General features: G+C 40.5%; 1 protein-coding gene across 1 annotated transcript in view; it reads left to right on the top strand.

Annotated features, from left to right (window-relative positions):
• LOC149802526 (uncharacterized) overlaps positions 1–16,309 on the top strand; it is a 52,624-nt gene extending 36,315 nt beyond the window's left edge. Inside the window, exon 4 of the mRNA XM_089951764.1 lies at positions 13,447–16,309. Within this exon, the coding sequence (XP_089807890.1) occupies positions 13,447–16,115 (2,669 nt within the window). The 3' untranslated portion in view covers positions 16,116–16,309. The remainder of the gene's footprint in view (positions 1–13,446) is intronic.
• The last annotated feature ends 797 nt before the right edge of the window (positions 16,310–17,106 follow it).

The raw sequence follows: 17,106 nt of genomic DNA, 5'->3' as shown, positions 1-17,106 counted from the left end.
GAAAAATCTATTTGAACACCCTTTTTATTCTTCATCGCATCATTGAAATGTTTTATTTGACGCGCCGTCAACGATATCTTATGATTACCACCTGCCATCTGTGACGGCTTTAACGTTATTGTGGTTCCACATTGTTTAGCCGACTTTGATCGTAATTTCTTGACTTGACCATCGGTCAACTCTACACCGACAACACTATACGACATTTTTATTGTAAACGCGTTTATGTTTTCAATTACATGTTTTCCACTGGTGCATCAATGATTCTCATTCGTCCACCAACACCTTCCAACAGCATTGATTTATCGCTGAGAATGACAGCAACCGCTCTATAATCAACACCACCCGGGGCTATACGAGCTCGGAAGTGTATATCAACGACGGACTGTCTCGTTAAATCAAGATGTTCCAGCGAAAAGTAATAAATCGGATACAGGTTTTTAAAATCAAGTTGTGATATTTGCAAACCGGTGTCAACGTTTTGATCACGCGCCATAAATGACAGCATCCGATGATACACACGTGCGACATGGTTGTTGTCGTAATTAAGCTGTATATCCTCGGATGGTTCCTGTTGTCCATTTATTCTCAGCGAAACCTCCCTGACTCCTAATCGATCAAATATCATATGGCTGCGTTCTTGATTATTCAATCGTCTTATATCCTGTAACGCAACAAATATATGACGCGGGGCTGAAACGCCTTGTTTTGATGCCAGGTGCCATGTAAATGTATCAGCGACATTATCCTCTTTGACATCAGTTGTTACCGCTAGCCAACTCAACAACGATTTTCCCCCCTGTTCCATAAATGATAACAATCGTGCTTCCGTGGTAACTGATGGAGTTAACACCGGCATCCACAATGCTATTTTAGTTAAAATGACTTTACCGGCAGCGACACCAGCAGCACGCCATATTGCATTGTTATCATCGCCCCTTCGCGCTAGCGCAATTGTATGCTTAGCCCCATAGATAACTTTTCTGACATTTCTGCAGAATCCGAATATGTGATGGAGTGGAATCGCGCATGAAAACTGTCGGCGTTGTCCTTGTAATGTTGCTACTCGTGTTGCAAACCCTAGATTAAAATTATCGTTAGTACTTTTTATAATAGTAAAATTGTCACCTGGTCCTGCCCTGCGGTCTGGATTGGCTGCTTCAGCTTGATTAGGAACTGAAGTATCTTGTGGTGTCAGCACGTTAATGTACTGAATATGATCAGCGTTATTAGTGGTATCCTTCGCGAACATCATAGATGGGCCCGCCGATCTTGTATAATCATCTGAGTATCTTGCTAGCCCAATTATCGTCGTTGCAACATCAACCTCGCGTTCTATTGATTCAATTTCTCGCCCGTCAATAAGATATCTGGCACTCTCAAATAACGCCATGATACCGTTGTTGACGAAGCCGACTCGAACACGACCGTCATTTGCGTATGGTGCATTATCGGCAGCATTTGTTACAAGTTCTCCCTCAATTTCGATAAACGCTTCACACGGCAAAAAGTATTTACTGGTATCTTGGACTTGAAGTTCAATTCGCGATCGTAGGTCGGCTTGTGGTGGTTGATAGGAATAAAATTGATAATCACGGACAGAATCATCCCTGCGCACTGGGGCGTCCATATCAAACGCGGGATCAGCGGTTCGCGCAAACATTTTATTATTTATCATGTTGATGTTTTCAATTGCAATTCATCAACGTCGTTTTCGTCGTAAATTCTTTAAGCCACTTCCCGCTATCGCGTTCATGAGCGCGTTGGTTGTTGCATCGGTGGATGGCTTTGCCAGAGCCGCCAACGACTCTAGTTTTTTTTCCACGGCGTTATTTATTACTTTACTGACATTTGCAGGCATCACTGTCGTTGATGGCATCACCGGTGGTTTCTGTTTTCTTTTTCTCACCAACGACATTAGTTTATCTCGTGCTGCAGAAAACGCCCTTCCGGCAACATCTCCAATAGCACTAATACCCCTATCACGAATAACATCAATAGCCTTCATTCCTAATTGTTTAGCTAACGGCGCTACTTTTGGAGCCATTCTTGTAAATAACCCCGCAATGGTGCTACCGAGACCGTCTACGTACCACGCGCGGTATACAGGCAATCGTGAGTTTACCACGTAGACGCTGACTGGTTTATCATGGTTGTAGTGTATAATCATCTTTATTATAAAAAACACCAGTGTTTTCCAATTAGTGATTGATCACCAGTGATTGATAAATCGCTGTAATGACCGTGGTCCACGAGTTCGTCTATGAGCGTTCGATATACATTAATGTCCATGATACCACCGGCAAAAAACCGCCTGCAAATATCAGCGGCCTCATTGATTATTTCCGGAGAGTTATTTCCGGCTCGTTTTCCTCCGATTAGTACTTCCAGCCGTGATATATCACTGAGAACATTACCAGGACAAGTAACGTCTTTACCAACAGAGTATCCTTTTCCTTTTTTTGGTTTCCTACTTTTAACCTTATCGAGGAATGCTTTGTAATCGGTATCACCACGACGTGATAATTCGTCTTTATATCTACTTGCTAAATACACTATTCTTGTCCAATTATCCGTTGACCTTACATACTTTTCGTAACCTTTGTTGATATACTCCTTTTGAACGTCCTTATCAAAATTTGTAACAATAAAATTAACTAATTCTTCATCGTCAAGATTTCTGATTGTGTCTATTGCGGACTTTGTAAGTACATTACGGGGTATATTCCCCTCTTTCTGTATTTCTTTCTGTATTTCTTCCGGTATTTCTTCCGGTATTTCTTCTTCTGGTTCTCTTGCGGTGGCGCCTAGTTCTTCTTCATCGGCCATTGTAACATAAGGTTCTTGTGGGTCCGTTATAGCGAGTGGTGGCGGCCTCTCCCTCCGTTGGTGTGTTGTAGCAACCGCTATTTTCGCAGGAAGTGTTTCCAGAGACTCTTTTGTTTGCTCGGTCTGAGCCGCTATCTTTTTAAGCGCACCGAGGACGGGCACAGTTGCACTCGTTATCGGAGCAAAGAGTTGTTCACTTCCAACAGCAAAATCAGTTTGTAGTTGTTGCCGCGTTTGAAGTTGTTTTCGGACCCTGTCTCGTAACGGTATGAACTTTTTAAGCGCTGCTAGCCGCTCTCTGGCTAGCCGAGTAGTAAGTGATTCGCCTACCATTTATTATAAATTGCTCCGTAATTTCTAATTTCCCTGTGGCAGCCGTTACCACGACCTATCGGGGGGGGGGGGAAATGTATACAACGTCCGTACGCTACATGCCAGGCTCCACGGAGTTTTCGTCTATAATCCTTCTAATGTTTTTGATCTTACTAGAAATCTCCCGCCGTCGTTCAAAAGCCTGTCCGAGTTTTTTTCGTACTGTCTCAACGGCAGTAAATAGTCCAATAAATGCATTTACGTCATTGCCATACAGGTTTTCATTGATCGTATATTTAAATCGCTTTATAAAAGAATACTCGCGTGGCAAGGTATATCGACCTTTCTTTGATTGCTCGTTAATAATTTCATAATCGGACAATATTTTTTGGTTATCAAGCTTATCAGATAATACAATTCCTTGATTTTTTAATTTTAAAATCTCGGTTAATATATTATTGATGTCTTCGATATTCATATTCTTATAAAACATCTTATTTCTAAATAAAAAAAAAATTATTTTACAAAATGAACCCTGCGTATCAATCCCGAGGTGTGTTATCTAGTATGAAGTATTTCGTCATGGCGACTTCGTCACGGTGACAAGGATTTATTTATATACGAAAATCGAATTCTGTGACCCATCTTTTTTGAGATCGCTGTTTTAGTTATATTCTCTGCAACATCTCGAACTGATTTACTACAAATATCGAAGTACCTACCAGCCGCATTCATAGAGTGAAATATTTTTTCTTCGTGCGTTATTGTATCAAACGATTTGACTCTTTTTGCTTTTTTTGCGTGTTTCCCTGTTTTTCCAAATTTGGAATTTTGACTCGGTGTAACAGCTCTTAAATTACACAGTCTGTTATTTTGAGGGCATCCATCAATGTGATCAATAACGAGACCGTCATTGCTCAATCCGTTAAACGTTTCATATACCACCCTGTGAACAAGATAGTTTTTTTTCCCGGCACCAAATATCAAATACCCCTGATTATTTACGGTACCAACCGGCTTCTTCAGTCTACAATTTCTAACAATGCCGTCGCGAGATGCCTCGTAATTAACAAGCACGGGATGCGGCTGAAATTCTTGGTTCATTTGTATAATAATACTACTTGTCTAATTCATTATTTGGTTTAATTATAAACCTTGCAATGTAGTCCTGAGGAGTTTTGATGATTTTGTCCTTGACGGAGTCAGCGGTGGGGTCAATGACGGCGTTTTTTATTCGCTTGTCATAATAGCGTTTTAACTCTCTGTATCGCTTTCCGCCACAATTGATACACAACTGTGATTTTCCTCTTACACCAACGTGGCAAACCAAGCACGGGAGGGGGCCAAGAGAACCATTACGAACGCTTTGTAAATGATACCCGCAGAATTCACCTCTACATGATTTATTGCACGGGGTTGTTGACCCAATCATCAACCATTTGCAGTGATTCATTATACTATATTCTTTCATTTAAATACTTGTTTTAATTATATGGAGGAGTTCGAGAGATTAGCAGCAATTAAGCCCTGGAAAAATATTAAGTTCAATCTCGATAGAGTCCTCAAGGACGCACCAAAAGCGTTAATAAACGATAGAACCCTGTTGAATAAAATACGCGACTGTATCAATGAATTCAAGCGTGATGGTGCATCTCATAGTTGGTCAACATTTCGAATTGATGGTGTTGTTGATGCTACCATGAACGACAACCGCGCAGCAACGATAATATCACAACTTGACGGTAAAAGGTATTTCTTCAGAGTAAAATTCATTGTCCGGGTGGAATCAGGTAATTGGATCATACGTGATAAATTTGAACCGGTTCTCAGCGACAAGAAAACAGTTATTGTTAGCCGCGACTCCAAGCCAGGGCTGTTAACCGGAATTGACAGACCATACTATGAACGAGCGTATCCTGAAACAGCAGTTGTCTATGGAATATACCCGTTAAATAAGAAACCTGATATCGGAAAACTAGCGCCGATGAAACAGTCAACGGGGATAAATTGTGTAGCAGAACGAGTAATAGAGCATTTTACAAATGCGTGTCGAGGAAATAAACTGACCGATTTACGACGTAGCAAAATAAACCAATGGGAGGAGACAGTGCACGAGCGAGGAGCAACCATCAGCGACATAGCGAAATTAGAAACGTCGCTGAGATTTCCAATAACCGTTACAACGATAACCGGTGAAGTATTATATGAATCAAAGTATAAATCAAATGGAGCCCCAATCAAAATTATTGATCATAACGAACACGCGTGGATGCCCGCGGTCACAATATTTCCACGGGATAGAACAGTAAAGTATATCCCCGGGGAATTCCTGGGAGAGGATAGTTTTCTCGCGGAGAGGAAACTATTTGATGCTATTGCCTGCTTGTGTAAAAACGACCCTGTGTCAGTGTGGTTACTTCGCAGCGCTGAAAACGACATGGATACCTTTGATCAGTTTGTAAGACCAAACGGTGAATTATATCGCACTGAAGCGTTTCACAACAAGATGAAAAAAACCGCCATGGAATTTGAAGAGCATGATGAACAACTGCTAACAAATTGTTTTACGATTCCATCGGTTGCGGCTCATGTTGCAGCAAGGAAAAATGCGTGGAGACCAACGCGCAAGGAATTTCTACCGGATGTACAATCCAGTTGTTTGGAATACTATCACGGTGGACTATGGAACACTGAATACAACCGCGACGCTATGATTTCCGTTGATATGGTTGCCTGTTATCCAGCGAGTTTTCTCGGGTATGGATCCGCCGCTGAGTACTTTAAACGATTTGGACACCCCAGACATGAAATGACTCGTGTTGCTATTAATGGACCACTGCCTGATTTTGATTTAACCGGATTCGCTCGCATAGTATCATTTGAATTCGCGGCAGGACTTCATCGCTGTTGTTATATTTGGATCGGTAGACACATGGCTGAAAAGAAGTGGTTGCCAATAGCGCTGCTACGGTTTATGATTGATTGTAGCATGCTTGTATCGTTGATTGTCAGTGACGCGATTATATCATACCGGGCGCAGACTGAAGTCTGGTTACCAGAACCAGAGCGTCTAGATAGCATAATTGACGCGTCCAGAAAACACATTGATTCCAACGAGGAATATATCATCGAATGGTCCAAAAGGATATTCAACCAATGAAACCACGAGGCAAGAGATCTCGGTAGAAGAATAATCGGTAAGTTCACACAAGGTGGAAAAAACTGCGACTACAAACGATATTGCTCACGGCTGATTATAGATGACGCAGAATATGATTTCGTAATCAAGGACGCAGTGGCAAAAAATAGATACGTGAACTGCAAAACAGCTTTCTTGTCCAGTGGAACAAAGTTGGGTACAGTTGTTACCTACAGCGATGGAGACAGCCCGGCATATCCACATTTGAGGGCGTCTATGCTGGGTTACGCCGCTATCAATTTATTCTCGATGATAAATAGATTTCCCGACACCGCGGTTAGAGTTGCGATTGATTCATTTTATATAGACGTAAAGTATAAGGGAAACATAGCCGAGTTTACTAGTCCGGACGAGAGTTGGGGTATATGGAGAATTAAAAATGAAATACGACGCGATTATTCCCCGTCAGCAAATGTCACCGTTGAAAATAATTACTTACGCGGTGATAATCTATCAGAATGGTCTAATGCACCACCGTGTTCTGATCCAATTTGTAGATATAAAACAGTTTATTTAAGCGGCTGTGGCGGGTCAGGAAAGACGACTCGGGCAATTGAATTATTTCGAACGCGGGCAAGTATAATCGTGCTTACACCGACCCATAGACTAGCGCGAGAGATAAAACAATGAAATGTTGACGCCGTTACTTATCACAGCTTTTTTCGATACAGCGGTGGTGAGTGGACTCCTGATCGAATGGGGGAAAAATTTATTCCTGAGGTTATCATCTGGGATGAGATATGTACTGTTTCATTAGATGTTTTACAAATGTTTCTTGAGTGGTTGCTGCGCGTGAATACAGCGGTGATAATGTGCGGAGATTATGGCCAACCACCACCATTTGTCGGCGAGGGTCCACATGATTGGTTAAAGGGTTTTGTGGACTATTATGAAGAAACCGATACTGATTACCGAGCACTTGATGAACAACTGCGCGAGGTTAAAAAATTAATCAGATTACAGCCGGATAGAGTTCAATGTGAAATAATCCGCGAGGTGATTCCGGAAACGCCGTTAAATGAATTCTGGGAAACATGGAGACCAAACGATTTGATTGTAGCGAGTAGAAAGATAGTCAGAGACACACTTCAGCGGAAATTGTTTGCATTGCATAAGGAAAAGTTTCCAACGCGTCCAGTGCCGTTATGTTATAGACCCGCGGACACACGGCGGCAGAACATTGAAGTTGAAATCCCGGGCCCAACAGCGTCAGGGACAAAAAAACAAATTCTTGTGCTGAATGATATTGTGCTCGTTGATATCAGCGTCGTCGAGGACGCGCTACGTGCTGATAAATCCCCGTGGACGCTAGGATACGCAACGACAATACATTCCTCGCAAGGATTGACTATCACGGATACAATTGTTTGGATGGTTGATAATCGCATTGAATGGTCAAATCTAGTCTATCTTGCAGTGTCCAGAGTACGGAGAATGAATCAGCTTCGAAGAATTGTTATTGACGAAGCCAGTGACAACGATGACATTATTGATGCTAGCGTCATTGATAGAAAACTCTCGGGTTACCGCCAACAGGATAATAAAAAACAGCGGCGTTTTGATATTGATGCCGAATTAATAATTGCATTACGACAACAACAGAATAATCACTGCGCGAGTTGCAATTGTGTAATGCGCTGGCGTTATTTGGATAAAGACGCTCGCCAATTTACCGTGGACAGGATCGATAACAGTTTCGGTCATATCCGTGGTAATGTGAGGTTAACTTGTCTTGAGTGCAATAGACGCAACGGCGCTATCGTCAGGTATCACTTGTAGTTGCTCGCGTGTAAACCCCCACTGTGGGGCAGTTGAATCCAGTCTATAGATCGGTGGTCTACCAGTTGATCGTGTTATCGTTGATATGTTATGTGTGGTAACACTCCAAATAGGATCAGTAGCTCTTTTTTTTACCGCCTTCAAGTTCTCCTGGTTCATACAGATATCTAACAGTGACATTGCCGAGAATCGGCTTGGAAACGCTATCTATTTTTGATCTTCCGGGTATATACTTTTTTTTAATCGCGTCGCTGGGCTTCATGTTGATTGCTCGGGTAATCTCGTTATTTAACGCTGCAATTACGCCTGGCAACCTTTTGACCCATTCACGAGATCGTTTTTCTTGGATGAATTCCTTCGCGTATTGATATCCAAATAACCGTTCAGCAAGAGTCCGATTGAATCGTTCAACAATTGCCTGATCACGATGTAGCGCAGTATGACCTCGTCGTATCGCGACGCTATGATGTTTCAGCGTTGATAAAACAGCGCCGCGAAATTCATTGCCAGGATCAACTTGTAATAGATTTGGCCAGCGCAGAGGACCCCTTCGGTAAATCCGCTCAAACGCATCGGCTACTTCAGTTGCTGACTTTGTTTTTAACGACTCCGCTTGTTTGTATCGACTCGCAACATCAACTACGGTTAGCGCGTATTTGTAACCGTTGTCATGCGGCAGAAATAGTATATCAGCCTGATGAACTTCATTAGGTACGCTGACATCAAAGCGCGAAAAGTTGATTTGTTTAGGCGGTGGTAGATAAATTTGCCATATAGCCTGTTTGGATAACCAATTAGCCGCAGTGGCCTTTGTTACCTTTGCAGCGCTCGCGAGTTTACCAATTGCGGCCTTCCCCTTCCAGTATCCTCTCGGAGAATAATAGATGGATTCCATGTTGTTATTATAAACGCTAGCGTTTTCAATTACCAGCGCGAGAAGCTCCGCTTCCAATCATTAATTTACCTTTCATAGCCGATTTTACCAACCATGAAGCCAATTTTTCTTTGAATGATTTATCAGGAATAGCATTTAACGCGTGAATTAATTTTACATCCGCGATATGACGCTGTTGCAAATCACCGCTACGATAAGCTATATCATGTATCCGACATGCTTCGTCGATAGCGTTTATTGGATACTCACCGGGTCGCGGCTGATTTTGATCATTGAGTCTGATATCTAATCGTGTTCCGGGGCCACAGTAGCTATATCCTGGGAGGTGCTTTTCTCCTGGATACTTTGCCCACGGTGTTCCGGGGAGTTTTGATAACTTGGCTGCAATATCACCTCCTCGCTTTTTTTTAAAACGTCTCCGGGTCTAGCAGAAATAAATCTAAATTTCTTTGTACCGCATTGTACACACTTACCAGTAAGTGCCGATCTGTTATTTCTTGTTGTAACGGTTGTCATATCATTTGTGCCAGTACGCACTCTACACTTCACACAATATAGATCCATAATTTATGTATAGAGATATGAATATAATTGATTTTTCGGCGACTAAAACGAGAGAACCAGTTAAGCATGTTGCAGCGTTACCAAACTCGATCCGGATGATTATCATCGGACCATCTGGATCCGGCAAGACGCAATTGTTACTCAATTTAATAATGAGATGGATGAAGTGGGATAAGTTGTATTTAATCGCCCCTAGCGTGGATGATCAACGATGCTACGAGGTGTTGAAAGATTTTAACGAGAATGCATCAGCGATCGCTGAAAAAAATGTTATTGAGTTTATTACAGATATCAATGATGCACCAGGTATTGATGATATTGATGGCGACGTTAACAATCTAGTCGTGTACGATGATGTTATGTTAGACAATCAAAAAAACCCAGCTAGGATATTTTCCAGAGGCAGGCATAAAAACACCGACGTGATATATGTCACTCAACGATACACTCAGATTCCAAAAGTAATCAGAGACAACTGTAATATTCTTGCTGTATTCAACGGCGTTGATACACACACGCTACGAAATATTTGGCAGACATGGTGCGGCGGTGACATGGACTTTAATGGTTTTCGAAACTTTTTTAGTCATGCTCAGTCGACCCCACATGGATTTGTAACGATAAATTTACATGATCCTCGGACACGATATCGTATCGGACTTGACCAAATATTCGGTTAGTTGTAACTAATTTTCATTGTAAATAACCACTTAGCAGCAGGGGGGGCAATGACATCGACGCGGTCGTCGCGCTTTTTTACCGGACGCTGACGACGCTGGGATCGCTGAGTGCAGAAAGTATTAATTAAACCAAATGACGATTGGACGACCCCCCCCCGACGACGACGTCGTTTTTTTTTTACCGGGCGCTGACGACACCGGATCCGCTGAGTGCAGAAAGTATTAATTAAGCAAAATAACGATTGGACAAAATGTCGGATTCGCCCCCCCTGCTGCTAGGGAATATAATATTAGTATTGTGACAAGGGAATATAATATTAGTATTGTGACAAGGGAATATAATATTAGTATTGCATCAACAGTAATCTACTGTATAGATCAGATTAAGATAGTTGTACAGCTTGCTTAGTCGGGCTACTTAAAAGGCAACATGTGTTGGTTAAAACGAAGAAAATATCACAAAGTATATTTTGGTAGTTCTGACATTTACAGTACACTAATAATAAAGTCACGTAGAAAATAATTTACTAAAGCTGTACTTTGAACTTGTTTAATTTTAAAATTTCTTCAACTTTTCAGATGTTTATTTTATTCCGAATATTTTACATAATTTTTTAACATTCTGGAATACTTTGTAAAATCCCAGTGCAAGTGTTGTATATTGAATACTTTGTAAAATCGCGTTGCCATGTTGTAATTTTGAATACATTAGTGTTGTTTATTAAATAGTTTGTAAAATCCCAATGTAAGTATTTTTGTATATTAACTACTTTTTTAAATCCCAATGCAAGTGTTGTATATTAAATCCTTTGTAAAATCCTCGTGCAGATGTTGTATATTAAATCCTTTGTAAAATCCCAGTGCAGATGTTGTATATTAAATCCTTTGTAAAATCCCAATGCAGGTGTTGTAATTCTAATTGCTTTGTAAGATCTAAGTGCAGGTGTTGTATATTAAATCCTTTGTAAAATCCCAGTGCATATGTTGTATATTAAATCCTTTGTAAAATCCCAGTGCAGATGTTGTATATTAAATCCTTTGTAAAACCCCAGTGCAAGTGTTGTATATTAAAACCTTTGTAAAACCCCAGTGCAAGTGTTGTATATTAAATCCTTTGTAAAATCCCAGTGCAGGTGTTGTATGTTAAATCCTTTGTAAAATCCCAGTGCAGGTGTTGTATATTAAATCCTTTGTAAAATCCCAGTGCAGGTGTTGTATATTAAATCCTTTGTAAAATCCCAGTGCAGGTGTTGTATGTTAAATCCTTTGTAAAATCCCAGTGCAGGTGTTGTATATTAAATCCTTTGTAAAATCCCAGTGCAGGTGTTGTATATTAAATCCTTTGTAAAATCCCAGTGCAGGTGTTGTATATTAAATCCTTTGTAAAATCCCAGTGCAGGTGCTATATGTTGAATAGAATGTAGACCACTCTGGTGGCCTAGTGGTTAGAGTGTCTGCCTCTGATGTGGGAGGTCATTGATTTGATCCCTGGTCAAGTCATACCAAAGACTTACAAAAATGGTACTAACAGCTGCCTCGCTTGGCACTCAGCATTAAGAGGTTAGTGTTAGGACTGGTCGGCCTGGTGTCAGGATAATGTGACTGGGTGGAACATCATGCTACGTATCTGCAGCATGATGCCCCAGTGTTGACATCACTATAAACTGTCACACTGCAGACATCGTAAATTGTTAAAGCTACGTTAAAAGTCCAAATACACCCACACATGCAGGTGTTGTATATTAAATCCTTTGTAGAATCCCAATGCAGTTGTTGTATATTGGATACTTTGTAAAATCCTAATGCAGGTGGTGTATATAGAATACTTTGTTTAATCCCAATGCAATTGTTGCATATTGGATATTTTGTAAAATCCCAGTGCAGGTGTTGTATATTGGATACTTTGTAAAATCCCAATGCAGGTGTTGTATATTGGATACTTTGTAAAATCCTAATGCAGGTGGTGTATATAGAATACTTTGTTTAATCCCAATGCAATTGTTGCATATTGGATATTTTGTAAAATCCCAGTGCAGGTGTTGTATATTGGATACTTTGTAAAATCCCAATGCAGGTGTTGTATATTGGATACTTTGTAAAATCCCAATGCAGGTGTTGTATATGGAATACTTTGTAAAATCCCTATGCAGTTGTTGTATATTGAATATTTTGTAAAATCCTAATGCAGATGTTTTGTTAAAACAGATGCTTATAAAGACAGTAGTAATCTGGTAGCTCCAATTTTCCTTGGCTTTAACTTGTTGACTTTAACAATGCTCACTACATATAAAGGATGCACAAGTTCAAAATCAAAAATATCAGCTCTGCTGGGAATAGAACAGAAGAGGTCATGAGATGGCTAGTTGTCGATGGGGTGACCATGCACATCTTCTCTTAGCGCAAGTTTGCTGTCACTGCTCCTAAACTACTTGGACATTGTGATGATACTTGATATGCACAAGGTCTGGTTGGTCCTAAATGAAAACGGTTCCACTAGGATATCCAATTTGGTCAGTACAGTTGATGTTTTCAAAGCCATGTTATCAGTTCTCCTCCATGATGTTCAATTAGACATCATTAGATCTTCTGTGATGTCTTGTTCCTCCCAAATGAAAATGGTACAGTCTGACATTCACTATGGCCATCATGACAGCCACCTTGAAAATATTGTTATTGCTACACCTTTTAATCAGAAAGTTAAATTGAGCAGGGTTTTCACCTGAAGACTTTTTGTGGTGTCTCGTTGGTCCTGAATAAAAAATTATGCGAACTGGACATTGAGCACCATGTTGGTCATCTTGAATACCTTGTTGTTGCTGCTGCACCTAAATGGTTGTGAAGTCAATATGGGGTTTTGCTAAAAGACGTTATGATGTCTGGTTGTTATGAATTAAAATGGTGCCAGTGTTACATCCAGTATGTTCCTATTGTAGCCATCTTGAAAATCTTGTCATCATTCATAAGTATCAGAGAGGCTTTCAGCACATGGCATTTAAAGGAAATAGTCTTGTCTTAGATTCCTGGAAATTCTTTTCAGACAGTAGAGTATCAGTGACACTTGTTTAAGTAGTCAAGGAAAGAAATTTCTTCAGCTGAACTTCCTTACATAAAATCTTCAACTGAATTTTCAGATTTTGTTTTACATTGGTACAGTCCATAATTTTAACTCCCTCCTTTTCTTCTCACAGACATTATTCCTGGAGAGAATGAGGACGAAGAGGAAGAAATGGCGCCATCATATAGTGGACTGGGTGGTGAAAAAAGCCTGAACATGCAAGTCTATGTCATGGCTCATGACACAGAAAAAGCATCACCACAAATAGCAATGGTGACAACACCACAATCAATTCCACAGGCAGTACACACACCACAGATACATGGTAGGAACCCGACCAGATCCAGTCCACATAATTTACCAGTGGCTTCTAAAACTAGTAATGGTTTTATGCATCAGAACCCAAGACATATGGTAAATAATGCTAGTAGTGGAAATGGAGGAAATCTAAGTCAGCAGAGTAATGGAGGTATTCAGACTACTTCTTCCAGCAAGAGCCAGTTGCAACATAAGGGCAATAGAAATGCTATACAAGAGGTGAAGGCTACACCTTCAGAGAATACCAATTTTATTCCAGCTATACAAATAAAAGAGGAACCGCTGACAGACTACCCAACTGAGAGAGGCAGTACTACACCTTGCACTATACCTCTACAGTCAAAGAACATTCAGAGTCTTAGCTCTTACGACAGTGCTCAAATCTCAGCTCCAGGTCACATTGTAAATACTCCTTCTAGAGCATTTGCTTCATCCACTTGCCAGACTAACAAGCAGGCTCCAGACAACAGCAGTAGCTTAAATATTGGTACAGGAGACACAGTTGGTTGTAACAACAAAGGGCTGATTACAGAAGGTGGTGTTCAGCAGGCTGAACAAGTCTTCACCCAGACTTATAGCAAACAGGTGAGGAAGACAGACAAATACATAAATGAACAGGAAAGCCCTCTGCTTTGGAAAACCCTTACTGACTCAACAAAAGTTGTAAAAGATTTATTTCCTGTAAAGCCCAGTTATCTTCAAAAGTCTGGCTCAGGTTCATCTGCCATTGCTTCCAACAACACAAGTGGCATTCTGCTCAATGAGCCAAACCAAAACTTGCCTTGTTATAATGATATGACTGGAGAATCTGGTGTTTTGAACATTACTGCTCAACAACAACCACTTAGATCTAGCAGCCAGATTGCAAAATCAACTCCACCACCTCTGATAACCAATGTGTCACTAGCAGTGAATGGCATTCCAGCATCTAGTATCAGTAGTAGTTTTGGGTTTCAGACATCATCAAGTAGCATCATTCCACAAACATCTACATCTCTTAGCAGTGGTAATATGTTGCAGTTATCGCCAGAAATGAACAGCAGTAGCAATGGCATGTCTCAGACTGCAGAAGATGGGAAAAGTAAATTGATGTTGCAGACATCACAAGGATTGCATGATGGCATTATTGCCCAGACATCACCGGGAATTACCACCAACATCATTCCACAGACATCACCAGTTCCTACCAACAGCATAATGCAACAGTCTCCATTTGGGCTTGATAGTGGGATTCTGTCACGAAGTTCCCCAGGTGATATGGATCAGAGTTCAGATACTGATTTCTTCCCAGTATTTCCACTTGATTTATCACAGCATAACAACAGACAGAAGAAACGAAGAGGACCACCGAGGCGAGTTCATGAGCCATCTTATATGTCTGGATTTATACAGGAAGTCGAACCTTTCCGGCCCTTTGTCTGCACAGTTTGTGGGTCTCGCACACGATGGAGAGGAGACATGATAAAACACATGCGAATCCACACAGGTGAAAAACCATTTAAATGTGACATTTGCAACTGTGGATTTGCAACAAATAGTGCCTATCATGTACATATGCGCCGACATCGTGAAAAGGACCTGCATCACTGTAGTATATGTGGTCGAAGCTTTATGAAGATAAATGCATATAATACCCACATGCGCCGACACAAGGTTAGGGCACTACATCAGTGTACCATCTGTGATCGTTACTTCACTAGTAGCACAGCATATGAAACACATATGCTTCGACACAAAGGAGAAGAGAATCTGCGATGCGCATTTTGCAACCAAACCTTCACAAAGAGAGAGGATTTCAAGAACCACATGGCTAGTCATCCAGAAGACTCAAGCAAAACCTTGGACTTTGCAACAAATCAGAACCTCCAGGAATCCAGCAGTTCTCTCTCAGCATCTGAGACAGGAGAAGGACATTCCAATTTGTCAATGTCAGGTTACATATCCCACAGTTCCTCTGTAGAATCATCCCCTGAGAAAGATGATGAGGGGTCCTCTTCTTCAAAACAGCCTGTAGACTTGTCCTCAGAGAGAGCCGAAAGATTGGAGAGTGAAAATGACAATGCATCAGATCCAGATCCTAACCGAGTCCTGATCATCCAGGAGCCAGGATACAATGAAGAAATAGCTCCTCCACATATTCTTAAGCCATTTGTGTGCACAGTGTGTGGGAAGAGATCAAAGTGGCGAACTGATATTATTAAACACATGAGGATTCACACTGGGGAGAAACCCTACAATTGCGAGCTCTGCGGAAAACCCTTTGCCAACAGCAGTGCATACCATGTCCACATGAGAGGACACAAAGGGGAGAATCTTCACCACTGCAAGGACTGTAATCTGGGCTTTGTCGACAAGGCTAAGTATAACAGACACATGAAGGTTACTCATAATATCATGCCCTATACCTGCCCCAAATGTAGCATGGGATTTCCATCCAAATCCAAGAGGCAGAAACATATGCTGCAAACCCATGCAGTGTTGTGACCAAACAAACAGATGACATTGCATTGCAGCTGTGTTTAACTGAATTGCATAAAGGATGCAGAAAAAGTTCCAAAGCTCTGACAAAATTGCTTCAGATAAATGTGGATTAATGAAATAATCTTAATTTATTGGCTAGAAACCGGGCTGGATATGGTATAACTTAGAGTGCTATAAAAATTAGGTATGCACAGAGAGAAAAATAATTTGACCATTCATGTATAGTGGCATGTAGTATGACTGTAATTTATTGTATGATCAGCACTAAAATTTCTTTACAATTTAACTACCTGGCAACCAGTATTTTTATGGTAGAACAATTTTCCCTCATATTTTATAATGTCACCCTGGAAATTATATCAATGAACATTCCCTCTTTCTGGACCTGTGGCTTCATAACCAAGCTGCAACAATTTAAATCACAGATACTACAGTATGACGGACTTTAAAGGCAATAAATACCCAGAATTTAAAGGTAAAAAAATAATTTACTAGTTATATGGTAATTTTCAATGATCCCAGAAATTCAAAGTCAAAGCAATAGACACATGTACAGTAACTCTAGTGACGATCTTGGTTTCAGATAACTGTTAATTCAACTATTGTGAATTCAGTTTTATTTGTGGGGTACAAATTTGTCTGGATTGCTACAGATCAGTACTTGAAAGACCCAATATTGTTTTATTGTATAAAACTGTTTTACATTTCCACAAATTTGATGTACTTATGTTTTTTTTTGTTTTTAAAACCACACAAATTTATAGCACAAAAATAAAAAATCTCAAAGTAAGTTAGGTTCATATCTATGTGACTCTTCAGTAGGAGCTTCCATGCCTTTGTTATGGTATTACGATTTATTATCAAGTCATTATGTTGACAGGAAACCAGCTTATCATACCATTCAGTGATATCAGCATTTGGATGACCTTTTGCCTTTCTGCGTTAGCTTTAAAGCTGTACCCTTCTTGACTGATTAAAAAAATTGGTCAGACAA

This window comes from Sinohyriopsis cumingii, chromosome 3 (genome assembly GCF_028554795.1).
Source record: "Sinohyriopsis cumingii isolate HCF-2022 chromosome 3, ASM2855479v2, whole genome shotgun sequence".
Taxonomy (NCBI): domain Eukaryota; kingdom Metazoa; phylum Mollusca; class Bivalvia; order Unionida; family Unionidae; genus Sinohyriopsis; species Sinohyriopsis cumingii.
The sequence above is the reverse complement of the archived record's forward strand: the minus strand, read 5'-3'. Positions and strand labels throughout refer to the sequence as shown.